The sequence below is a fragment of the Meriones unguiculatus genome, chromosome 12 (assembly GCF_030254825.1).
Source record: "Meriones unguiculatus strain TT.TT164.6M chromosome 12, Bangor_MerUng_6.1, whole genome shotgun sequence".
Taxonomy (NCBI): domain Eukaryota; kingdom Metazoa; phylum Chordata; class Mammalia; order Rodentia; family Muridae; genus Meriones; species Meriones unguiculatus.
Genome location: NC_083360.1, coordinates 60818331 through 60845460, shown reverse-complemented (window position 1 = coordinate 60845460; position 27130 = coordinate 60818331). Strand labels below are relative to the sequence as shown.

Below are 27130 nucleotides of genomic sequence, written 5' to 3'. Positions count from 1 at the left end.
TGAGAAGGGATTTTTTCCTTCTTTCATGACAAGGTGAGGCTTTGCTCTCATGGCTTTTCAGATTTTCTCTGCTTACGATGTGAGCTGTGTCACTGTGATGTGCTGTAGTCAGGATCCTCTAAAGGAGATAGATGGCAGTGGTCTTGGCTTTTATATATGCCCCTCTTCTTCACTGTGGCCTATAACTACTGCTCTGTTTCTCAATGGCCAAGGAGGCTAGAGTTCCTCATTTCTTTTCTTATACTATATTTTGCCTATTTTGCCTTCTAGTTGTTTGGTTTGATAAGGGGATCTCTCATGTAAGCATTCCCAGAAGGTAAGCTTAATTGCATTTTGAGCTAAAGTGAGTTCTTTGTTTCTTGGGATCCTGCTGTATGGTAGATCCCCGCACAGCTACATCTGAGTGACATACCTGATATAGATGCTGCCCAATTATTCTGTAAAGCACGTTGAGCTCTGGCAGCCACAGTACTTCAGCTGCCCAGTTGTGCTAGTTTGTGTACATCTTTGGCTCTTATCAGCTACATGTAGATTTGTTTAAATATATTTTTAAAGCTATCTGCTATTACTTCTCTAGAGGCAGTGGGGCCTGGGAGACTAAAGTCTCATGCAATGACCAATTTTATTCAGGACATCAGACAGTTTGTACTCTGAGGGTTAAGAAAAGTCACCTGAGTAGTGTGTGCAATCACAAGGACAATCCATATGTGGCAAAACCATGTCCTTTTTTCTATATAGGCATATAAACAGATACGAATAGCCAGTTGTAATGAATAATCTGAAGTGAACTCACTCCTATCTACTATACCTGGGAGGAACACAAATAACACTTCCAGGAATAATTCTGTGTTTTGAAAGAACTGAGGTCACAAGACTTACCTCGTTTTTCTTGGCATTTTCTCAGAAGCATTCAGAGTTCTCCTGAGAGGACTCCATCTTTGGACCATGTTTTGACAGTCTGCCACTTATGTTTATTTTATAATTTTATGAAGTTATATGTGTGATGTAAACTTTTTTCTATGGAAACCTAAAATTCTTCTGAATAAATTAATTATGGTGGATTGGTTATATTTGATGAAAGTTTAAAACTGAGGAAGGATATGTAGTGATTTAGAATGTCTTGTAAGAAGGATTCTCATACTTCTAATGACTAGAACCATGCTAGATCCTGTCCGGGCACGTACAGTGGGCAAACTTTTCAATTAAAGTGTACACAATCTTCATTTAAGTTTTATTTAAGGTAGCAGCATTAACTGGAGTTCTTCAATTTATAGGTGTTTTTTTATTGGGCACAGAGAAGCTCTTTGGAGACTCAAATAACCTGCCAGGAGTTAACAAGTAAGGTTAATTCCCGTGACTTGGATTACATAACAGAAAACATCTTTATTTTAACTTCATACTATTTTTTGGACATGGACATTCTTGCTACCCTAGGCTGGTCTCAACCTTGAGATCTTCCTGCCTCAGCCTCCCGAGAGCTGGGTGGGAGTGCAGGTGTGCACCAATGCCTGGGTTAGAAAACTATTTACATTAGTAGTTGAAACCAAATCAAAATGTGCCTTTGTGCTTTTTCCTAAGAATATAACATGCCACACTTAAAAACAAGTCTTTTGTTGGTTTAATTAAATGACAGTTTTAAAATACATGGGCTGTTTTAAGAGTGTATATGTGGCACTCCACTTGTATGAAACCTCAGGAGCAGACGAGAGTCCAGGGAAGTCAGCAATGCCCATTGGACCCTTAACGGATGATCCTGACATTGCAGTGAGGCTTGCACTCCAGTGATTTTACTCTTGCAGTGCCCTTGGCCCTGGTCCTCCATAATGTCAGAGCTTGTACTTCAGTGATTATGAAAGACCATCTTATAGAAAGACCATCTATTCCTGGAACGGGGTTTGTTCACTCTGGCTTACTGTAGCTGAAGTCCAAATATTTTTCAATATGCAAACATACCATAGGTCCTGGTATGTGGGATCTTCAGCCTGTCACAAATTTTATTATGCCATCTGCTTCAACCTGAGCAGTGTAACTTCTTCCGGCAGACTTTGCTGAAGTTGCCATGGCGGGGGATAAAAGAAAAAAAAAAAGGAACAACAAACTACTCTTGGCAAAAGAAGCTTGCTTTTAAAAAATAATAACTGATCATGCCTGCTGCAGATTTGAAAATAGGCATTTGAAAGACTTCCCAGAAGCTTCTTTCCTCTTTTTCATGAGTGACTAGAGGTAGATAATATAATGGTAAAATTTTGGTAACTTCGGTAACTCGATAAGTTTCCTGCTTTATTTTTCAGGATGAGAAACAAACTTTTTAAAAATTAATTACTTTATTCATTTTTATCCTGATCATAGCTCCGTCCCTTCTCTCCTACTGGTCCCATCCTTCCTCTTCTCCCTATACCCCCTTCCCTACTCCTCAGAAAAGGGGACCTGCCCACCCACTAACTCACCCCAGCACATCAAGTAGCATCAGTACTGAGGGCATGCCTCTTCTCCCTGGTGAGGCAGCCCCACCAGGGGGAAGTGATCAGAAAGCAGGCAACAGAGTCCGTGTCAGAAGCAGCCCCCGCTTCCCTTCCTAGAGGACCCACATGAAGCCTGAGGTGTCCATCTGCTACATCTAGGGGATCTAGATCCAGGCCATGCATGGTCCTTGGTTGGTACTTCAGTCTTCGCAAACCCCTGTGGGCCCTGGTTAGTTGGCTCTGTTAGTTATCTTGTGGAGCTCCTGTCACCTCCAGGTCCTTTTCTCTTTTCTCCCACTTTTCCACAAGACTCCCTACGCTTCTCCCAATGTTTGGTTGTGAGTTTCAGCACATGTTTTGGGGTGCTGTTGGGTGGAGTCGCTCAGAGGACAGCTCTGCGAGCCTCCCGTCGGCCCGCATGGTAGAGAATAGTTAATTGTGTCAGGGATTGGCTCTCTCCCATGGAGTGAGTCTCAGGTTGGGCCAGGCATTGTTGGATTCCCTCAATCGCTGCTTTATCTCTATTACTGTGCATCCTGTAGGCAGGGTAATTTTGGTTCAAAGTTTTTTGAGTGGGTTGGTGTTCCCTTCCCTCCACTAGGAGTCCTGTCTAGTTACAGGGTCTCCTCTTCAGTCTCCATGACCACTACTCTTAGGAGTCTCAGCTGAAGTCACCCCCATATCCTTCCAAAAGTCTTCCCTGTTGTAGGCCTCCAGATGACTCTGCCCATGGTTTCTTTTCTCTCTGCAGTACCTTTGTCCTCCTGCCTGCTCTCCCCAGGTCTGATCTCCACCCTCATTTCTCTCTGCACTGCCTCTCCTACCTTTCAGAAGCACTGTACGAATATTTTTATAGAGTTCATCATTGGATGCTGTTTACCTTGTGTCTTTATCCAGGAGTGATATTTCAAGTGATTGTATTCTGTGTGTCACACATTGGCAATAGCAACATGATGAAAGAGCATCTTGACCACACCTTGTTATTAAGTAAATGACTCTGTGTAATCCCATCATCCGTGAATTGGTGCTGATGCTAGGGGAGTAGTTGTGTGGATATGCGTTCTGCAAATATATATTGAAGGTCGTGAGCAAGACATTCTTCTAGAGTACAGAGACCTACAAGTAAACAGAATGGTTGGATCCTTCCCCTGGGGAGTTTTACGTTATAGTTAACATCCAGTGGCTGGAATGGAAGTGCTGCTACGGTGGGTGTGTATCGACAGCATGGAAGTGCAGTCCTAGTTAGCAATAATGCCAGTTTGACAGCCTAGAGTCCACTGAACAGGAGTCTCCACTGAGTACTTATCTTTATTAAGTCTGCCCTCGGTCATATCAATGAACCATTTTCTTGATTGGTGGTTAATGTAGACGGGCCCAGTTCAGTGAAGGAAATACCATTCTGTGGGCTGGTGGTCCTGAGTTGTAAATGAAAGGTAGCTAAGCATGAGCCTGTGACAGAGTGAGCCACAGACTAGGCTGGCAAGTTCCCCGGTTCCTGCCTCCATGTTCCTGCCTTGAATTTCTGCCATTATTTCATAGACGGATTTGACCTGGCTGTAAGCCACATAACCCCTTTTCTCTCCAAGTTGTGTTGATTCAGAGTGTTTTACTATCACAGCAACTGAATGAAACTAGGATAGAGCTGTGAAGAGAAGCAGTGCAAGGGCCACCAATAGAACAAGGGTCCTTTCTGGGGTAGGTTTTCAGGGACGACTCCTTCATGGTAAGGTGGAGTAGACATGCATAAAATGAAGAAGGGAATGTAAATCTTTTTATCTGGCTGGAGGTGGGGAGCCCCTTGGTGCAGTGTGAGATACAATGAATTGGTTAGCTCAGCTAAAGCTAAGGTAGTGAGGAACAGGGACAGATTTGTTCTGAACAGAACACTGATGAATCTTTCTGACACATAACTGTAAACAAATTTTGTGTTCTTGATACTTTGTAGAAGTGTCTAATTAGGACTGACTCTGCACAGTAAGGATTGAGTGTCTACGTTACACAATTAGGACTGACTGCATACACTGCTTTCAGGTATTTTTGTTTGGAGCATGTAATAGCCATTGTGATGTTCTGTTTTGCAAAATGAAATAATCTTTTTTGGTGTTGTTGTTCCTGTGGTAGCAGGGGTTCGTCAGATTGCCAGGTTTTGTTTGAGAATCATTAACCCAAAATCTAAGAGAACAATGGTTGCAAGGCCATCCTCACTTCCCACACCAGTGCAGAACTACAGCAGATGACTTAAGCAGATTCCTCACTAATAAGCTCTGCGTCCTCCTAGGTAAACATTGCTACTTTGGCAACTACAAATGCTGACCACGCCCACACACCTCAGCTCAGCTCTGCTAATCTGCAAAGTGAATCACTTTTGCTGTCTCCAAATAATGGGAACTTGGAAGCAATTTCTGGACCACCTGTCATGGATGGGAAGCCTGCTTGTGATGAACTTGATCAGCTCATCAAAAACATGGCCCAGGTAAGAGTGTTTCTTCCGGTGAATCAGCACTGGATGTTTTTAAGAAGGTGTCTGAGTCCTGGAAAATTGAAGGAATGAAGTAGCATTTATTTTTAAATTTTAATTTTTCATTATTCTTATTATTACTATTATTATTCTTTATTACAATTTATTTACTTTGTATCCCAGCTGTAGCCCCCTTCCTCATCTCCCCCTGTTCCCATCCTTCCTCCTTCTTCCCCCTCTTATGTCCCTCCCCTAGTCCACTGATAGGGGAGGTTCTCCTCCCTTACTCTCTGATCTTGGCCTATCAGGTCTCATCAGGACTATCTGAATCCTCTTTCTTTGTGGCCTAATAGGAACACCTCACCATGGTGAGGTGGTCAAAGAACAGGCAACCAAGTTCATGCTAGAGACAGCCCCTGCTCTACTTACTAAGGAACCCCATGGAGACTGAGCTGCCCGTGGGCTACATCTGAGCAGGGGGTCTAGGTACTATAGAGCAACAGTAGTAAAAACACTGTGATACTGGCATAGAAGCAGACTGGCCAATCAGTGGAATAGAATCGAAGATCCAGAAATAAACCCATACACCTATGGATACTTGATTTTTTACAAAGAAGCCAAAACCATACAATGGAAAAAAGATAGCATCTTCAACAAATGGTGCTGATCTAACATGGGTATCTATATGTAGAAAAATGCAAATAGATCCATGTTTATCACCCTGAACAAAAGTAAAGTCGGAGTAGGTCAGAGACCTCAATATAAAGCCAACCCTATATCTGACAGAATATAGAAAGAACTCAAAAAACCAAGTAATCCATTTAAAAATGCAATAGCGTTTATATACCTGAATAATTCTGGAATGAAAATAGAATTTTATGGAAATTTGTGTGATTCAGATTTTTCTATTACATTTTATTTATTTTTTTGAGATTATAATACATCAATTCCACCTTCTTTTCTTCCTGCCAAGCCCTTTCAAATTCATGGTCTCTTTTCTTCTTTTTTTTAAATTACACACAGCAGACACCCACACCCACACATATATGTTGAGTGGACACTAATGAAATAAAGGTGTAAATGTGGATTTTTTTTACCTAGCTCCTAGTGTGAGCACTTCGGTTGAGTGAGGTACAGTGATGTCAACATATCTGGAGCGAGGGAGCGAGAGACTGACCTCTAGGGGCCAGGTGATCTGGACAAAACGCTGATGAATCTTTCTGGCACATAATTGTAGATAAAAAGTTGCATTCCTCATAAATTTATGGCTAGGATCGACCATCTACACTGCTTCAAGTTAGCTTGAACTGTGCGTGTGTGTGTGTGTGTGTTTCTAAATACATAAATATAACCTGCTTAGTCTGTATAATGTCATTTGCATGTTTATGTTTTCAAGGCTGATCATTTGGGGAAATGATCATATTTTAAACTGAGTATTTTATGCCGCAATCCAGAAATACTCTTCTGGAAAAATGAGATGTTCTATTCTAGGTGATGAGTGCGAAACTGATCTTTTTCTAGTTCCTTCTTTTTGATACACAAAGTAATACCCCTGTAAGATGACTGTTATATGATGTTTGTTGTTTGTTTTAGTTTGATTTGAGTTTTGTTTTTTTTTTTTAGTTTAATTTTTATTTTGCTATGGAATCTGGGCTGGGCTTCTTTCTCTCTGTAGCCCAGGCTTGCATACAACTCTTTATCCTCCTGTCTTTGTCCGAAGAGCTGAGACTAAAAAGATGCACCATTGCCACCAGCTAGTAATTGAGTCTTAATTTTACTTCCTGTTTTGTTTCCTGAATAGGGTCGCCATGTGGAAGTATTTGAGCTGCTCAAGCCTCCATGTGGAGGCCTTGGGTTTAGTGTTGTTGGCCTCAGAAGTGAAAACAGGGGAGAGCTGGGGATATTTGTACAGGAGATTCAAGAGGGCAGTGTGGCCCACAGGTGAGATTGTCAAAGCAACTTTTTTTTGTTCTTGATGTTAACAATCAGAAGAGTTTTGATTACTAGAGGAGGAAATGAATGCAAACAAAAAGCTGAATTGACCCGATATTAACCAACTTTAGAAGGTGTTAATATTTGGGGATTATAAGGCAAGTCCATTAAAGTGAGTCACAAGGTGGTTGAGGCGGCTGAAGTTCTTGCTCTGCAAGTGTGAGGATCTAAATTTGGATCCTCAATACATTCTCTCATAAAAAAAAAAAATAAAGCCAGATGAGGAGGCACATATCTCCAACCCAGCACTGAGGTAGGAGGGATAGGCACAAGCCAGTGTTGGCTGGCCTACCAGTGAAGATGGCCTTTGCACTCTCTGAGAGATTGTCTCAAAAGTGAGGTGCAGAACAATAGAGGAAGACATTCATTGTCAACCTGTGTTCTCCCTACACAGGCGCACAAGCAGCCATGTGCATGCTTATACACACATAAAATAGAGAGTAGCTTTTAAATAGCCATAAACTAATTGCAGTTTAGTATGGAAAGAAACCTGTGAGTATACTGGAGCTCATGTTGAATAAAAATCACCAGAACGACCCATTATTGTTTGAATTGTGTGTTAATATACTCAGAGCAGAAAGAAATACGTGTTTTCCTTTAATAAAGGACTGTATGTTAATGAGTGCTAGGGTTAGTCAGCAGTTGATGAAAAAGAGACCTTTGACAGTGGTTCAGTGGAGTTGCCACAAGTGCTGGAGCCAAATCATGGCATTTGTAAAAGTAGAGTTTCAGGTAAAAGTTTCAGGTAAAATATGTATGTTCTACAGTAGGATTAAAGTGACCTGAACTCTTCAGGCCACAGGTGCTGTCAGAGCCTTGAGAACATTCGTATCTTTCATTACTTCATTTTCTTCCTCATTAGAGATGGCAGACTTAAGGAGACTGACCAGATCCTCGCCATCAATGGCCAGGCCCTGGATCAGACAATCACACACCAGCAGGCCATCAGTATCCTGCAGAAGGCCAAAGACACTGTGCAGCTGGTTATCGCCAGAGGCTCCTTGCCTCAGATCTCCAGCCCCCAAATTTCCCGCTCTCCCTCTGCAGCCAGTACAATTTCAGCCCATTCAAATCCCGTGAGTACACAGCAACAGAATGCACCACTTCTCGCCTTTGCAGCTGCGCCCATTTTCCAATATCTGTCATTTCCTTATAAGTCTCTTGGGTTTGTTTACTTGCTTTTAAATTTTTAGGGACTTTTATTACTATTATGTTTGTTGTGTATTCCTACTCGGGATATTTATTTTTGAGCTATGATTAAATTTCAGATTTTGAGAATAGTCTTTAACTTTGCATGATTCTTTGACAACAGTAATAAAAATGGAGTCTCTTAGTAAAATTTACTTTACCTATAAGTAGATAAAAGTTATTTTGCTTTATTTCATTTTCTCTTTTTTCATTTTTTTCCTTTCCTTTCTTTTTTCTCTTTTTCCTCTTCCCTCTTTATTCTCTTTCCTCTTCCTTTTCTCTTTTTCCTTCCCTTTGTTTCCCTTTCTTCTTTTGCATGCCTGTGAGTGATCTCTCTATGGATGGCCTGGAACTCATAGTGTAGATCAGTCTGGCCCTGAACTCTCAGAGATCTGCCTGCCTGTGCCTCCTGAGTGATAGGATTGCAAGTGTGTGCCACTTTCATTATGTGGTTATAGTTAGCAGTCAGTGAAGGTATAAACTTATACAAATTAGCATCTTGCCTCAAGGAATGATTAGCCAGAGAACTTTACTAATCTAGGGCAGCTGTTGTGTTGGAACATCTTTTCAAGGAAGTTTTACAAATATCTTTAAAAAAAAACAGAGCCTGTTTCTATAGGTTAAATACAGTCACTATAATGATGTATTGATAACTGTAAGAAAGATGTTACCAAGAGTGGAAGTAGGCTGTTGAAAGGGAAGTATACCAAAGGAAAAGCCAGACTTGGTTAGCACTCATGTTTCTATACGAACTCAGTATTTAACTCAAAAAACAAAACAAAACAAAGCAACAACTCATCAAAAACCTTTCATTTTAGATTCACTGGCAGCACGTGGAAACTATAGAACTGGTAAATGATGGATCCGGTCTGGGATTTGGCATCATAGGAGGAAAAGCAACTGGTGTGATTGTCAAGACCATTCTGCCCGGAGGAGTAGCAGACCAGGTGAGCTACAATGATAGTTCTTTTTTCTGTTCACCCAAACTGTGGCTTCATTGGGAAAATTTTATCAACTAAGAGGCTTTAATTTTATTAGATTGACTTTCAAGTACTTGCTTAGACTTAGAAGAGAATACTTTGAAAGTGGATATGGATCTTACTTAAAATGCAGTTGTAGGCAGTGCACTGAAGACCCCGCAGAATTGTAGACTCAGCTAGGCTGATGATTCCAATCCCTATAGAAAAGAACATCTACCCTTTATTTGATACTTCTCTATTTGTAAACCTAACAGTTGTTTAAAAACCACACAATGGGACCCCTGAAGCTCTACCCCATGTTTAGCTGCAAGTCAGAATATCTGTCCTGGGGCTAGCTGGAGCCTCCGAGAGGACAGTCAAGTTTGGTGCCTGTTTGCAAGCATAGCAGAATATTGCTATTAGAGTCAGGGGCTGTGTCTCTCTACCATGGGTTGGGTATCAGGTTGAGTCAGTTATTGGTTGGACTTTCCCTCAATCTTTGTTCTCTCTTTATCCTTGAACTTCTTATAGGCAGGGTAATTTTTGGATCAAAGGTTTTGTTGGTGGGTTGTTGTTCTCCTCCTTCCACTAGGTCTGCCTGGCTAGGAGGGGGTCACTTCAATCTTCATGTCCTCCCCTGTTAGGAGTCTCAGCTAGAGTCACACCCATGACCTCCCAGGAGCCTACCCTGTTGCAGGCCTCCAGCTTGACCAAGAGATGTCCCTGCTCAGTTACCCTTTTTGTTCCCAGCCCTCTCCCCTCCCACCTCCATTTTTCCCACATCCAATCACGGAGTGGAGCTCCGGGGTTCCCGTGGAAGTGTTGGTGGAAAGATGGAAGGACCCGGAGGGGACAGGAACCTCACAAGAAGACCAGCAGAGACAACCGACCTAGTTCTATGGGAGTTTTCAGAGACTGAGGCATCAACTAAGGGGCATGCATGATCTGGACCTAGGTACCCCCTGCACACATGTAGGCAATGGGAAGCTTGGTCTTCATATGGGGTGCAAGTGGAGGGTGGGGTGCTGTTTTCTAACATGGACTCTATTGCCTGCTTTTGGATCACTTCCTCCTGGTGGGGCTGCCTTGCCTGGCTTAGGGGATGAAGAAATGCTCATTCCTGATGTGACTTGATGTGCTGGAGAAGGTTGATATGGGAGAGGGAGCACCCCTTTTCTGGGGAGGAGAGGGAGTGGAGGAAGGAGAAAAGGGGGTACTGGGAAGAATGGAGGGAGGGAAAGACTAGATGGGAGCCTGTCCAGCTGAGTTCAGTCTTTGAAAGGCAGAGGGAGGGAAACAAAGTTGACCTCTGACCTCCACATGTGTACTGTAACTTGTGTCCTTCCCCACACCATAATAGTAAAATATTTTGTGTATTAAAAACGCACACACACACTATGAAAAAAGTGATTGTTGAGGTAAAACCAACCATCTTTTCCCTTTAGTGCTGGATCCCTGGTGTCATCTTTATACATGACATAACCTGTTTTCTGTTTAGCTTGTGGGGTTGTTGTTGTTTATGAAACTTGCCATTTCTTGTGTGTGGAAATTGATGTGGATTTTATCTGTGTTTAATATTTCAACTTCATAGAATTATGAAGCTATTGCTTTCATTCATGGATTTGAACTTTAACATTGGAATCTGAGTTCATCACTTGTTCTCATATTCATAAATTATAGCCCTAGTTAAACAGCACCTCTCTCAATAGTGGCATTAATAGTAACATGACATTCAAGTACTGGCCAGCCCCTAGCAATAGCAAATGAGCTTCAGATGCTCAAGAGAAAAGGAAGGACATTTATGTATTTTCCTTAGGACACAGAAAATAGAAATACCGTCACTGTCACTTTTAAATCCACTAATATTAAATGGACACGATCACTCCTTAGTTGGACTGACCATACATCTGGTGTTCCTCAGCCACATGTCTCTAGTAACTGTTGTGCAGGACAGTGTAGAGCAGTCTGTCATTTCAGAGTTGTTGTTTGTTTGCTGTTTGTTTTTTTTTTTTTTGATCCTGTTCATATCTCTCATCTGTCTGCATTTTCCTTTCACTAGGATGTTATCTGTAAATGCATTCTTTGTGGTATTTATGTTTGAAATGGCCATACAGAAACTGTAGGAGCATTCCAGTGCTTTCTTGTGTTTCATATCACATTCTAATTGCTATGGGCTGTGTTTGCATAGTGACTTTATACTTTATCTATGCTTAATGACATTTTCTTTTTGTTCCTCAAAACCAAAATTCACACAAAGTCATCTTTTTTCTTGTGAATTCTTTTTTTTTTTATTTTTTTTTCTTGTGAATTCTTAACTACAAATTAAATCTAACTGAAAAAAAAACCAACAACTAGCTATTAATTTAAGAAATTATCTGTGAATTTCGTTTGCTTTCACAACATTGAATAGTGCTACAATGATTCAGAAGACAGGTAATAATACAATTACACATTTATTTCATATGACTGGCATAGGTCAGATTATTGTTATTTTTATTATTGTCTTTAGATCATTTGAACTTCTCCAGTGCAGTTACAACAGAAGTATCATATTTATGTGACATCTTTTTTTTTTTCTTTTTTTTAAATTCAGCATGGGCGATTGTGCAGTGGAGACCACATTCTAAAGATTGGAGACACCGACCTGGCAGGCCTGAGCAGCGAACAAGCAGCACAAGTCCTCAGGCAGTGTGGGAATAAAGTTAAGCTGCTGCTTGCCAGAGGCGCTAGAGAAGAGTCTGCAGCGCCCTCCTCCTTGGCCATCGCCCTCTCCCCTTCCCCGTCTCCTGCACCAGAGATGCGAGTAAGTAGCTGAAAACAGTCCAAGCAGATAGCTTTCGGACATTTATTAAAAAGTTAGACTTGCTAATGCCCATCTGTAAGTATTAAAAGAAAAAGCATGTGTAGAGATGCTAATGTTTCGTTGGTTGAGAATAACTTGCTTAAAGATTTTAGGTGATCATTTCACACTTTTCTGTAAACATCCTTTTTGTAAGGATCATCTTTTGAAGCACATATGGGATTTTAGGGTTGTGTTGTTCAAATATTTAAGTCTGCCTTTGCTTTACTTAGGAGCCCCTTTGTAAACCAGGCCATCATTCTAATCATGGCCTTTCAACAGTTTTTCTTTAGGAAGTTTCTTATGTGTGGCAGAAGCCAGTATGGTAGGAATGAATGAGGTGTAAGAACCTCTGTTTCATTGTTTTAACCTAAGCAAGCTATGGACTATTACTAGATTTGTGATGCGTGGTTGTTGTTGTAAATATTTGGTTAAAACAGCAGCAGCTGAGCATAATTCATTGGTTCAGTGTCCCATTTTTGTCCTAAGTTTGACATGAAAAAAATTGGAAATTTTCAAAATTTCCAATTTGGTATAATGGTTTAATGTCCTAAAACTACAGTGGTTAAAATAAAGTAAATCCATATTTTAGAAGCAAATCCTACCCATTTTTAGACAAATTTTCTACCATATGCCAGTGCTTTATCCATTTCTCATGAATGTAAAATATCTGTGTTTTCCTTTATTGAAATTGCTCTAACCAGTTGTTGCAAGTTCTTTTTTTTTAATAACCTAGCCTCTTCCACAAGCCTTTTAAAACTTTATTAGAACACTTGAAATTTCCATGATTCTGTTGTTTTTAGGACTGAATTTGGTTGCTATTTTTTACAGAGGGAAAGAAGAAAGCAAGCTTGTTTATGGAAGTGTTTAGATGGCATTCTTTTGTTGAAAACAAAACATTTTATTCAGCAATATATAAATGAATGCAATACCAAAACTACTTGATGTAATGAAAGCTTAGGACAGTGTCTATTCTCTGCATATCATCATTTCTGAAGCTTGTGCCCTGTTTAAAACCATTCGATAGTCAAATTGCCACCCTCTAAAATAGCACTCGAATAACTTATTAAAAATAGAAAACACATTTGTTTCAATTGAAGCAGATTTCATCCTGTCATTTTCTTGTAATTATCGAAACTTTAAACTTTTGCTAAGTTTGCACAGATAATTATGTGCAATGAAAAAAATAAATCTAACTTTACTTGTAAAATTATACTTCATTTAGGTGGACTGTCAGCGAGATAACTGTTTACTTTAACAGAGAGCAGAAAATGTTAATGATCAGCTCTATCCTGCATGCCTGTTAAAGCCCATTGCCTTGATTTTTTTCTAGGCTTGACTGGAGAGTCTGACATCACACCAATGTGTAGGTCCAATGGCTTATTGATAACATCATGTGCCAGTTCATTTCTCCTTAATTTAGGGAATCCTTACCTATGGTCCGACATACAATTAATAATAACTGTAAATACAAATACGTGTTAGAGAAGACTGGATCCAAGAAATACCTTTTCAACCACAATTCCAGAGCAGGGGGATGACAGTGTAGAGAGGCACACTTTCTTCATGAATATCTTTAATTTACAAAACAAATAAGAGGAAAATGTAAAAAAAAAAAACAAAAAAACAAAACAAAACAAAACAAAACAAAAACTTCCTTGGTGTCATTCACTTCTTTCAATAATAAGTCCCCAGCCTATTTTTAACATGGCTGCAGGAGATACACACTCATATTCTCGGTGTTAGAATCAACTACAAATTGTAGTTAACAGTAGGAGCTCTCTTTTGGAGGCTGTGTCTGTGTGTTGTACTGTCTTACACACTGTTCGTCATTTACAAAAAGGAACCCTGCAACCACACCGTTGGGATTTGAGTTCTACCTCTCCAGATGTTAGCTGTTTGTTGTTGGAAATATTTATATGCTGCCCTCCCCAAGGAGAAAGTGAGACAGTTGGACCTAGCTTACTGGCTTAAAATGATGTAGGGAACTCTAGATTATTATAAGGAATAGGAAATAAAGGCATGCCAAGTACATTACGATCAAACTGCTCAGTAAATGGCAGCTAGTCATTTCTCTTCTTGGTAGGTGGTTGTCCAGAAAGTGATGATTAAAATGATTAAATGGCAACACTAGATGTTAACTTTTTGACATCAGCTTAAAACATGACTTCTTTGAACTTTAAACATCCCAACTCCTTTAGAAATGAAGATGAGCCATGTCTGAAGATACTTGGTTAATAAGAAACTATTTAGTCTTTAAGATTCTATGTATATAGTAAGTTTGTTTGATAAGGAGAGGTTCAGCTTTCTTTTCTGCATGAAAACGCCATGCTCAGTCTATACTGTCAGAGGATGTAAGGGCTCAATTCCATAGTAAGGTTGGTTATGCCAGATTACTCTTGAATTGAGTCTTTGACTTTTCAATTTGACTTGTTTTTCTTACATGTTGATTTATCTAAAGACTTTTTTATTGATTCTACTTTAGGTTGATGCATCTACTCAGAAAAGTGAAGAAAGTGAGACGTTTGATGTGGAACTCACTAAAAACGTTCAAGGATTAGGAATTACCATTGCTGGTTATATTGGAGAAAAAAAATTAGGTAATTTTAAATCCTAAATATATTCTAAACATTCCAGTTGCCTCCAATATCTGTCTTATGAGATACTCAATCATTATAGGTTTTCTGTTGCTAAATAAAGGAGTTGACAGCTTCTTAGAAATAATTTGGTATAGGTGACTGTGCTATGACAGACTAAACAATTGCCTTACTAAAAATAAAAATTAAAAATAAAAAAAAAACAATTGCCTTACTCTTTCCACTAGATGTCTGTGTGCCTTGTTACATATTCATAATTAGGATTTTATTTGGAAGGTAGAAGATAACTATTCTTTGTGTGTGCTTTATAAACAGTTAAAAATTACTTATTTCTAATCTTAGAACCTTCAGGAATCTTTGTGAAAAGCATTACAAAAAGCAGTGCCGTGGAACATGATGGAAGAATCCAAATTGGAGACCAAATTATAGCAGTAAGTTACATGTTTAATAATAGGTTTTGCAGTTTTCATGATTAAGAATTATGTTCTCTGGTATTGTGGAAAGATTGCTTTTCCAGAGAACCTTAGTTTGTTCCTAGAACCGCACCTAAACACATACATGTAAATAGACATAAAATCTTAAAATAAATAATTATCTATTATAATTCTCTTATCTGTGTATTTGTCTTATTTATCTATGTATAATTCTTATTTATCTGTGTATGGTGTGCATGTGTTTATGTGTGTGTGTGTGCGTGCACATGTGCTCACTTGTCCATATGTGCCAGAGGCTGGGGGCCAATGTTGGGTGTCCTCTTCTATAGGTGTCTGTGTGTGGGTGTGTGGGTGTGTGTGGGGGTGTGACAGTGTTTCTCACTGAACCTGAAGCTCCTCGGTTAGATAGACTAGCAGGCAAATGAGTTTCCTGGGATCTACCTGACTGTCTATTCCTTGTTGAGGTTAAAGACTACCCTGTCATGCCAGGGGTTTATGTGGGTACTGGGGATCTGAACTCAAGTCCTCATGCTTGTGACTCAATTTACCCACTGAGCTGTGTACCACACATTCTGATTTTACCTAGTCAAGAACTACATTTATTGACATTAATGTTTTTTTTTTTGTATTTGTGGTATATATTTATTTTTGAGGTCTTATTGTTTCAGTTTCCTAGGCTGAGCCCCTGGGATCTTTGTGTCTCCCTCCCCTAGTACGGGGGTGATAGACATTTACCACCATATTCAGTCTTTTAAGTGGGTGCTATGATCACAGTGTCAGACTTTACCCTTGCACAGAAAGAACTTCACCTCGTGAGCCATCTCCCCAACTCCAGAGCTACTAATTTAATCTAACCTTAGTGGCTTGAGCCTATCATTATAAGTGCCTGTTTTATTATTTTCAGATTAAATGGGACATTGGATAGAAGCTTTAGTTTTCTTAAGTCTAAAATGGAATTTTTTTCTTTATAATTTCTGATGTATTTGAATTATGATCATAATGAATCCCACCCTCCTTCCCTCATCTCCTCCCTGCCCCTTTCCAAGTCCACTAATAGGGGAGGACCTCCTCCCCTTTCATTTGACCATAGTTTATCAGGTATCTTAAGAACTGGATGCAAAGTCCTCCTCTATGGTCTAGCAGGGCTGCTCCTCCCTTGGTAGGTGGGAAGGTCAAAGAGCCTTCTTCCATTGAGTTCATGTCAGAAATACTTCCTGTTCCCCTTACTAGGGAAACCCTCTAGGTTACTGAGCTATGATGGGCTACATCTGAGCAGGGGTTCTAGGTTATATCCATACATGGTCCTTGGTTGGAGAAACAGTCTCATAGAAGACCCCCATGCCCTGATATATTTGGTTCTTGTGGAGCTCCTGTCCTCTCCTGGTCATATTAACTCCCCCTTAAGTCAGATGATTCCCTGCACTCTGCCAAAGGTTTGGTTATGAGTCTCTGCTTCTGCTTTGATACACTGCCAGGTAGAATCTTTCAGAGGCCCTCTGTGGTAGGCTTCTGTCCTGTTTGTTTTCTCCTACGTCCAATGTCCATCCCATTTGTTGTTCTAAGTGAGAATTAATCATCTTACCCTGAGTCTTCTTTCTTGTTTATCTTCTTTAGGTGTATAGATTTCATAATGTTTATCATGTTTGATAGGTCTATATAAGTGAGTATATACCATGTGTGTCTTTCTCCTTCTGGGATACCTCACTCAGAATGATCTTTTAAAGGGGATATAAATCAGAAAGGAAGAGGTCAAAGTTTCACTATTTGCAGATGATATGATAGTATACATGAGCGACCTCAAAAATTCAACCAGAGAACTCCTTCAGCTGATAAACACCTTCAGCAAAGTGGCTGGATACAAAATCAGCTCAAAAATAATCAGAAGCCCTCCTGTATACCAAAGACAAAACGACAAAACGGCCGAGAAAGAAAACAGGGAAACAACACCCTTCACAATAGCCACTAATGACATAAAGTACCTTGGGGTGACTCTAACCGAGCAAGTGAAAGACCTGTTTGAAAAAAACTTTATTGAAAGGTCATGTTGAGCTTTCCACAATTTGGGTATCAGCTGGGAAGACTTCCTTGGGGTGTCTCTATCTTACCATGAGTAGAAATGAGCCACTGAACCCTTTTTATATAGGGAGTAATGGAGAGAATGAATAAACAGTGTGAATCCATGTATAGTTGTCCTAGTTAGGGTTAATATTGCTCTAGACAGAACACCATGACTAAAAGCAAACTGGGGAGTGTTTACCACTCTAAGGTGGACCTCGGAGATTGGAGCCAGTGACGAGGCTGACTGAAGTCTCATGCAATATTCAACTTTATTCAGAGCATCAGACAGTTTGTACTCCCTGAGTTGAGATCATTATGTAAGTTTGTCATGAGTTCAAGCTGTGATCACAAGGACAAGTCACATGTGACAAAGACATGTTTTTCCAAAGATGTGTTGTGACCGAATTGTGATACCCTAAAAGACCACCACCAGGCGTCGAGTCCATTGCAAAACACGTGAGGATCTTTTTATTACAAATCATTACAAGCTGCAGCCTGGGCTCACACCCCCACTGCAGAAGTTATGAGAACTGAGAGCCTCTTGCTCAGGTTAATTGGGTGATTTAAAGATTCCGGTACCTCCCAGCATGCCCAAACCAGGGGCGATTCCTGCCTGGCAAGCATCTATTGGTCGAAACACAAAAGGAATGTTGCATTTTGAATTGATTGGCTATAGGAAGGTCCCCAAACCATTAATGATCTGGTGTCCCTCCCTAGGGGGATGGGCCAGTTTCCTAGCAACTGTCTCTCTAGTGGGTGGGGAGAGAATGCAGTAAGGTGAGTTCGTCCCCTCAGGGCATTACTGGACCTTTCCACCCAGCTAGTTCAGGCCTTAAACATTAATAATAGCTGCTGATTTTTAATCTTTTGGTCTCTCAGATGCATATAAAGGATAGTTTAAACATTTAATAGAATACCAGAAGCAAGCAATAATGAGTATCTGAAGTAAACTTACTCCTATTGGCAGAGCTTAAAAACACATTGTATGGACAATTACATGTTTTGGAGAAACTGAGGTCACATGACTTTTGTCCCTGGTTTTCTTAGAGTGTTCTCAAAGCATTCAGAATTCTCCTTGCAGGACTTTATTCTTGGACCATGTTCTGACAGTCTGCCATTTATGTGAGGATGTAGTTTCACTTTTATTTTTATAGTGAGGGGAGTTACTAGATCTTAGCAAACTAAGATTGATTGCTCTGTGTTTAGTTGTTTAGTAAACTTTAACATTTTTTTTGAGATTGTAATTTAATTATTTCATTTCTTCCATCCTCTTCCTTCTTCCTTCAAACCCTTCCATATACCCCTCCCTTCTCTCCTTTAAATTCATACCTTTTTAAAACTAATTATTGTAAGCATATAGGTATATATATAGAGACACACACATACATACATATCCCTCAATATAATCTGTTTAGCTTGTACATTGCTACCTGTATGTATGTTCTCAGGGATGGCCATTTGGTACTGGACAGCCTATTGTGTGCTTTCCCTGGAGAAGGCCACCTCTCCTATTCCAGCTTTTCTCACTAACCTATAGTTCTTTGTGTGGGATTGAGGCTCATGGGTTTTTCTCAGTCCTTTTTGGCATATCCATTGGTATCATCCTTTGGCAAGCATTACCTTTGGACAGAATATAATGTTCCTTGAATTACCCTTAAGAGAACAACATGAGACCTTCTATGTACCTGGTACAGGACTTGCTGTGTTGGTCTATTTTAATTAGGGAACTATTTACTGAGGAAGTAGATTTATTACCAAATTTAAAGTGTCACAGTAGCTTCCCTTCAGGTTTTCCTTGTCTTTATTCTTATGCAAGTGACCCTCAAAGATAACTTCCTCTTAGCTCAATGATAAAAGAAATGTAGTCACACAGGGGAGGGGTACTTTCCCTAGGTTCCCTCTTGCTTTTAATAAGATTGTCTTCACCGTCACCCATATTCTAATTTTACTTTATAGCAACATTCTTTGCAAATTTTGAAGTGCCTTAACCCATGGGAAGCATTGTGCAGAGCTCTTGACCGTGTATTCATTCCTTGCAAAGTATCACCCTCTTGTGGCTTTCCCATAAATTTTTAATATTTCCTTCATTCCTAGCTGCATTTTTACAACTGTAGTCTTTATTTCTTCTGGTTTTATTTTGACAGGATATATTGGAGCTATGGTCTATTTTTAATTTGTATTTATTGAGGTGCTGAGAAGATTAAGAAATTACTTACCATTTTGAGGAAGCATCTATTTTATAGTTTTAACCTGTTTTGCTCTTCTTTCACAGATTGTATTCTGTGGACCCCTAGTGTTTCGCTTTGTGCAATACAGGGGTAGCAAAGTGCAAGTGGCCCCCCAGGCCCTCTTCCATGGTGGCACTCTGTGTAACAATCATTTGATAAAGGGCTTCTTTTCTCTTAAAATGTTGGCTAATCTTGTCAACAGATAAAATCAGGATACCTATTAGCTGTTTAGTGACACATATTTAAAAGCAGCATAGAGTTATGATTGATAATGAGAAATGTCATGTGCTGCCTTTCATATTCTGTGATAGAAATGGATTCTCAGTCTTTAGGGAGTGAATGCAGGTTGTTGGAGGGCGGCTTGGCAAGCCATGTGGAATATGCTAAGAAAGCAGGTTTTTCTCTACTGTGGAACTGCTATTTCTTCTCTGTAATTTATCCTGCCAACAGTGGCACCTGTATTGCATGATAACAAGATAGTAGATGTACTCATTTGATGAGCAGAGGCACTTTGCCTTTGTCCTTTCTTGTACCTACTTCTGCTGCTCTTCTCTGTGTGATATCACTGAGTCAGCGCTGACACCATGTAGCTCTCCTGCAGTCAGGACTGTAGTTAAGTGAAGTTTCTGGATTGGTGTTTGCTGGCTGGGATTTACATGTGGTCTTGTTATAAATTATACATTCCCATGAATACTGGATTATGTATTTACCTTTTCACTCTATTAGTACTAGCCTCCATGGGTCCTAGTACAGCATGCATTGGAGTTCTGGTAAATTTGGTGCCTTATTTCCAGGTTATGGAGTGACTATTAAGAATCTTAGCTGAATTATAGTTTAAAATCTAGTCCATTATAGTGGGTTTTCATTGCTGATATCATCTTGTGATATTTGGGCAATAGATACATTTTAAATTTCAACTTACCAAGTTTTGGAAACAAAAGCAAATACATTTTTTTTTTTCTATGTTTGAACAGAATCCTTTGTAGAAAGTTTTTCTTAATGAAACTTCTTTTTATTTTTTATTTTTATTTTTTAATTGAATTTTATTTTATTAATTATACTTTATTCACTTTGTATCCCTCCATAAGCCCCTCCCTTCAGCCCTCCCAGTCCCATTTTCCCTCCCCCTTCTTCACACATTCCCCTCCCTAAGTACTCTGATAGGGGAGGTCCTCCTCTCCTTCCTTCTGATCTTAGTCTATCAGATCACATCAGGAATGGCTGCATTGTCATCTTCTGTGGCCTAATAAGGCTGCTCCCCCCTCAGGGGGAGATGATCAAAGAGCAGGTCAATCAGATTATGTCAGAGGCAGTCCCTCTTCCCATTACTATGTAACCCACTTGGACACTAAACTGCCATGGGCTACATCTGTGCAGGGGTTCTAGGTTATCTCCATGCATGGTACTTGGTTGGAATATGAGTCACTGGGAAGACCCCTGTGTTCAAATTTTCTGGTTCTGTTGCTTCCCTTGTGGAGTTCCTGTCCTCTCCAGATCTTACTATTTGCTACTTCTTATATAAGATTCCATGCACTCTGCCCAACAGTTGGCCATAAGTCTGAGCGTCTGCTTTGATAGTCTGCAGGGTAGAGCCTTTCAGAGGCCCTCTGTGGCAGGTTCCTAGGTTGTTTCCTGTTTTCTTCTTCTTCTGGTGTCCGTCCTCTTTGCCTTTTGGGATGGGGATTGAGCATTTTAGTCAGGGTCCTCTCTCTTGATTAGTTTCTTTATATGTACAGATTTTAGTAGATTTATCCTATATTATATGTCTATATGAGTGAGTATATACCCTGTGTGTCTTTCTGTTCCTGGGACAGCTCACTCAGGATGATCCTTTCCCGGTCCACCATTTACCTGCAAATTTCATGATTTCCTTATTTTTCATTGCTGAGTAATATTCCATTGTGTAGATCTACCACAATTTCTGCATCCATTCTTCAGTTGAGGGGCATCTGGGCTGTTTCCACCTTCTGGCTATTACAAATAAGGCTGATACAAACATGGTTGAGCAAATGTCCTTATTGTGTACTTGAGCCTCTTTTGGATATATACCTAGGAGTGGTATGGCTGGGTCTTGAGGAAGTGCTGTTCCTAGTTGTCTGAGAAAGCACCAGATTCATTTCCAGAGTGGTTGCACAAGTTTACATTCCCTCCAGCAGTGGAGGAGGGTTCCCCTTTCTCCACAACCTCTCCAGCATGTGTTGTCACTTGAGTTTTTGATCTTGGCCATTCTAATGTATGTAAGGTGAAATTTCAGGGTTGTTTTGATTTGCATTTCCCTAATGGCTAATGACATTGAGCATTTCTTTAAGTGTTTCTCTGCCATTTGATATTCCTCTACAGAGGATTCTCTGTTTAGCTCTGTTCCCCATTTTTTAATTGGATTACTTGGTTTGTTGCTTTTTAGCTTCTTTAGTTCTTTATATATACTGGATATTAGCCCTCTGTCAGAAAAAAGGGTTGGTGAAGATTCTTTACCAATGCAGGCAGTCGTTTTGTTTTGATGACAGTGTCCTTTGCTTTACAGAAGCTTTTCAGTTTCATGAGGTCCCATTTATTGATTGTTGCTCGTAGAGCCTGTGCTGTCAGTGTTCTGTTCAGGAAGTTGTCTCCTGTACCAATGAGTTCTAGAGTCTTCCCCACTTTTTCTTCTAACCAATTTAATGTGTTGGGTTTTGTGTTGAAGTCTTTGATCCACTTGGACTTTAATTTTGTGCAGGGTGATAAGTATGCATCTATTTGCATTTTTCTACATGTAGACATCCAGTTAGACCAGTACCATTTGTTGAAGATGCTATCTTTTTTCCATTGTATAGTTTTGGCGTCTTTGTTAAAGATCAGGTGTCCATAATTTTGTGGGTTTATTTCTGGGTCTTCTGAGCAGATGCTGAGACTTATGGCCAACTGTTGGGCAGAGTGCATGGAATCTTATATAAGAAGTAGCAAATAGTAAGATCTGGAGAGGACAGGAACTCCACAAGGAGAGCAATAGACCAGAAAATTTGAACACAGGGGTCTTCCCAGAGACTCATACTCCAACCAAGTACCATGCATGGAGATAACCTAGAACCCCTGCATAGATGTAGCCCATGGCAGTTTAGTGTCCAAGTGGGTTACATAGTAATGGGAAGAGGGACTGCCTCTGACATAATCTGATTGACCTGCTCTTTGATCACCTCCCCCTGAGGGGGGAGCAGCCTTACCAGGCCACAGAAGATGACAATGCAGCCTCTCCTGATGAGATCTGATAGACTAAGATCAGAAGGAAGGAGAGGAGGACCTCCCCTATCAGTGGACTTGGGGAGGGGCATGCATGAAGAAGGGGGAGGGAGAGTGGGATTGGGAGGGGAGAACGGAGGGGGTTATGGGGGGATACAAAGTGAATAAAGTGTAATTAATAAAAGTTAAAAAATAAATAAAAATTAAAAAAAAACAACAAAAAAGGCACACACTGAAACAATGTAACATTTAGAAAAGTTCTGAGCAAACCACCATTACTCTTGGACACTTAAGTGTGTGCTAGGCTATTTCCCAGTGAGAGAACTATCCATTCTCTGCCCTTTTCTCAGTACTTTATTATAAATATGCATTTTGTGAATTAGTAATGCAAAAGTGCTTTTGATTTTTAAATGTGTCTTATTATCACAGGTCGATGGTACTAACCTTCAGGGTTTCACCAATCAACAAGCAGTAGAGGTGTTACGTCATACAGGACAGACAGTGCGCCTGACATTGATGAGGAAGGGAACAAGACAGGAAGCGGAGATCACATCCAGAGAAGACACCTCAAAAGATGTGGACCTCCCACCTGGTAGAGACTCTTGTGTTATTTTAGCATTTTCTTCTAACTCTACAGTAGTTTATGTAGAAAACTGTTTTGTATTAGCTGGAACCACAGACTTGTGCATTTACTTTAGAGTGGGCTGTTGAGTCTCCCCATTACTGTTTCTCAGTTGGAGATAGATTCCTCTTCCTTTCTTTCCCTACCTTAAGTTAGGTGTCATCAAGGTTTTCTGTTGGGGCAGGAGGAGTGCAGTTCTGTTTCATACTCTTATAAAGTATGTGCCGGGGCCATAGATGGTGTGTGTGTGTGTGTGTGTGTGTGTGTGTTGTGTGTATGTGTGTGTACATGTATGTGTGTGTGCCATGACATATGTGGCAGTCAGAGGATGGTCTCAGGTGTCCATCTTTGTCTTTTAGCTTATTTGTTTTTTACCACTATTTCTGGCCCAGCTAGCTGTCCCACAAGCTTCTGGGAATGTTCCATGAATATCTCTGTAGATTACTGAAATAATCAGCAGTGCATGGCTGTTGCATGGAAAGGTGTTTTATTTCTAACAGTGTTGAGCTTTGGGCCATGTATTATGAAATGCATTCCTATGTGATGGGGGGCAGGTTTCTGGAAAGTCCTAGTCTGCTTACAGGAAGACGGTAAGTGCATGTGGCTACTGTGGAGTTTGCCTTTTCAAAATTGCCTCTAATCGGTGGTTCAAACAAATAAAATGGGTTTAGAAAAAATTACTTGCTTTTATTATCCTGTAGATATAGCTATTAAAATATTTTTATCTTTAAGAAAATCATGAAAAAGATGAAGAATCTTTATCATTGAGAAGAAATGCCAGCATACTGCCAATTGAAGAAGAAGGTAACACTTAGAGCCAAGCTCTGGTTTTCTTATGTCTCAGACAGGATACTTGCAAAAAGATTAAGCCTTTATGACAGACTGTGAATTAAGAAAACCATTATAGACATTGCTAAGCTCTTAGGAAATGTGAGATCAATAAATCCGTATTTGTCAATAGGATTAAGTGTTTTTTTTAGATTAAAATAATTAAGTTATAGCATGATAGATAATTTTCTTGCTGACTCAGTCTGTTCTGTGACATATGTACACACTTGCAGACATGCATGCACATATGCACTAGAGTTACTCTTGAGGTATCTATTAGTAACACATATAATTTTACCTTGAGATACATATATATATATATATATATATATATATATTTCATGTCTCTACCCAACTGTGAAACATTAATAGTAAAATATAAAGTATTTAAAAACAAACATGCAGACTCTTTTAGATATTTAGCAATAAAAATATGTTTTCTGTTGTGAGGATTGTTTTCTGAGACAAAGTGTTGCTATATGGCCCAGGCTGAGCCCTGAGTGCTGGATTTCAGGCATGCATTACCACTTCTGAGTAAAACTGTCTTTTTTTGATATTTAATGTTGGGAACTTGGTTAGGTAGCAGTTCTTTAGAGAAATTGCTAAGACCGTCTAAGAATTCTTCTCACTGTAGGTTTTTAGGATCTATTGTTTTAACATATTTCACACCAAATATGCCCTCTTATTATACCATGTGCCTCCTGCTTCTTTCCCCTGTCCCATTGTTGGATATTTCATGGTTTAAAGCCCCTGATCAAGTGGAAAACTATTTTTCTCCGGTAGTGTGAATTTCACTCTTCAGTAAGTACACAGAAGCCTTTTTCCTGTGTTTGTGGATTCATTATTAAATTTCTTCTGCTGCTGGTTGTACTTTACTTTTATTGTATAAAGAGGATTTGTATACGTAATATTATCCTGGGGAAAAATGTGTAGGGTTCATACATATTAATTACATTCTGCCATTTTTGCACTAATTAGTAAAGAAAATACTTAGGCTAACACGAATATCATGAAAAGGGGGAAAGGATGAAACTGCTAAGAACTTATCTTGAAATAGGAAGTTAAGATGGGCACAAGGGGCTTTGTTGTAAATTCAGAATCATCTATTTTGCTATGGAAAAGGCAGCTAATATGAGAAATTTGCCTATGTGTATGGAAGTATAGTTGGGGTCATCACCTCCAGATGTACATCCAGGAGCCCTTGAATTATTTACAAAAATCAAATGAAGAAGAACCCTGGAAATGGTTCCAGTGTACCTACTCTGTCCATCATTCCAGGGTGGGATGCCATTGCCCGTCCTCAGGAAGGTGACTCAGTGGAGGACGGTCACTTCACTGTTCGCCGGTGTTGGAGAACAGGGCTCCGCAGCTTCTTGCTTGTATTTTTAAATTTCTGAAATGTAGTCTGGGAGATAAGAATGTCCTGGTCTTGGATTTGCTGGATAAATATGAATCTCAGACATCACCTGATTTCCCATGTTCCATTTATAATTCCCCAATATATTCCTGTTGAGCTGTATGAACACAAAGGAATGACTAAAGGTGAACCGGGAGAAATGACCTCTGCTCCCAGAATTAGATGTAAAGATTCCTTATGAGCCTGACTCACTGCTGACTGTTATCCCCCAATAACTAAACTTAAATTTGAAGAGAAAACGTTATTCGCAGGGATAGTTTCCAGTCTTGTTTTGCTTTGTTCTGTAAGCTAGAGATTGAACCTAGGACTTTGCGCATTACCAAAGTACTTGTATCAACTTTGTCCAGCTTCTCAAGACAAAATCAGAATCATTAACTAAAGCATGATGAGCCTGGGAGGAGAGAGCAGGCTACTGGTAGGAATCTGAATTTTGGAATATTCCTTAGGTTAATTTAAAGACTGTGGGGTACAGAGGGTCTAAAGAGAGAGGAACCTTTATGAGTAAGCACCAAGTGACATTTATGTAGGGCTAGGGCTGTAGCTCAGTGGAAGAGGTCTTATAGAAATAGAGACACACAGTAGTGCTCCTCACCAGTCCTAGCTTTCAGAGGCACCTTCTGCATTTGGAATATTTATGTCACTGTGTTGATGGGTTTTCTTCTTTTTTGGCAAATTAGTGGGATTCTAACTATAGGTTTTTATTTTAATATACATTCTCAGTTCTTCATTGTTTTATACTCTTATTTATATTTTCCCATCATTCATGGAGTTGTGTGTTATTCATTTATTTGTTTTGTGTGGGAGGTTATATCATAGCCCTCTTTTCTCTTGACCTCACTTTTATTGTACTATCACCAGTAGATTAGCTCATGGGTCTGAAAGTAACCCAGAGTCCTTGTTCTTTTAATGAATTTTATATAATATATGGATACTTTAGTAGAAAGACTAGTTAAAGTTTAAAGGGTGTCCACTAAGAAAGGATACTGTTGCGTATGCAAGCATTAGTCTAAATTAGACCATCAAAGTTCAATAAAATATGAGAGAAACTATGCTTTGTCTTCCTGGTGTAGAAGGTGAGTGTTATGTGCTGGCACTAATTTCACTACTTAAACTGTTTCAGGGTACCCTTTGTTGTCAGCTGAGCTGGAAGAAGCTGAAGATGTGCAGCAAGAGGCTGCTCTGCTAACAAAGTGGCAGCGGATTATGGGAATTAATTATGAAATAGTGGTAGGTTAGCTTCTTCTTTCTGTTTCCTGATTTGTACCTATGTCTGATCAGGAAATTCTTGGTGAAAATGAAGGTAATCACTAGAAATTGCCCTGGGAGAGGTTAAATGTCTAGAGCTCTTCCAAGGCTGTAATGATAGCCAAGGGCCTGAAATACAGGGTTTGCAAGTTTAAGAACTCATGTGTCATCATACTTTACTTTTTCTGGGAGTGGTATAAATTATATGTAAATACGTATACATTTATATATGTTTATATATATATTACTTACATATATACGAGGTTTTCCTGATTCTTAAGCATGTGATTTATACCAAGAACCAGAACAGAGTATCAGTTTACATTGAATAAGTTAAATCTTATCATGACCTCTGACAGTAGGCTCCTTTCCTGTCTACATTCCTTCCTTCAGTCCTTCTTTCCTTATTGAAAAAAAAAAGCCACTTAAGGCAAAGTGTCATGTAGCCCAGGCTGGCCTCAGTTTCTCTGTATAGACTAAGAGGACCATAAGTCCCAGATCCTCCTGCTTTCATTTTCCTAGAGTTGGACATACAAGAGTACACCATGCTCCTAACTGTCACTCCCTTTATCCTTCTTATGTACTTA

At 39.7% G+C, this 27130-nt stretch overlaps 1 protein-coding gene across 4 annotated transcripts in view; it reads left to right on the top strand.

The window, feature by feature from the left end:
• Mpdz (multiple PDZ domain crumbs cell polarity complex component) overlaps positions 1-27130 on the top strand; it is a 169295-nt gene that overhangs the window by 54755 nt on the left and 87410 nt on the right. For all 4 annotated transcript variants that reach the window (XM_060365776.1, XM_060365775.1, XM_021642667.2 and 1 more), the window contains exons 4-13: positions 4741-4935; positions 6722-6861; positions 7775-7988; positions 8919-9047; positions 11653-11862; positions 14384-14498; positions 14838-14926; positions 22861-23023; positions 23786-23857; positions 26419-26525. In XM_060365776.1, coding sequence (XP_060221759.1) covers positions 4741-4935; positions 6722-6861; positions 7775-7988; positions 8919-9047; positions 11653-11862; positions 14384-14498; positions 14838-14926; positions 22861-23023; positions 23786-23857; positions 26419-26525 — 1434 coding nt within the window. The remainder of the gene's footprint in view (positions 1-4740; positions 4936-6721; positions 6862-7774; positions 7989-8918; positions 9048-11652; positions 11863-14383; positions 14499-14837; positions 14927-22860; positions 23024-23785; positions 23858-26418; positions 26526-27130) is intronic.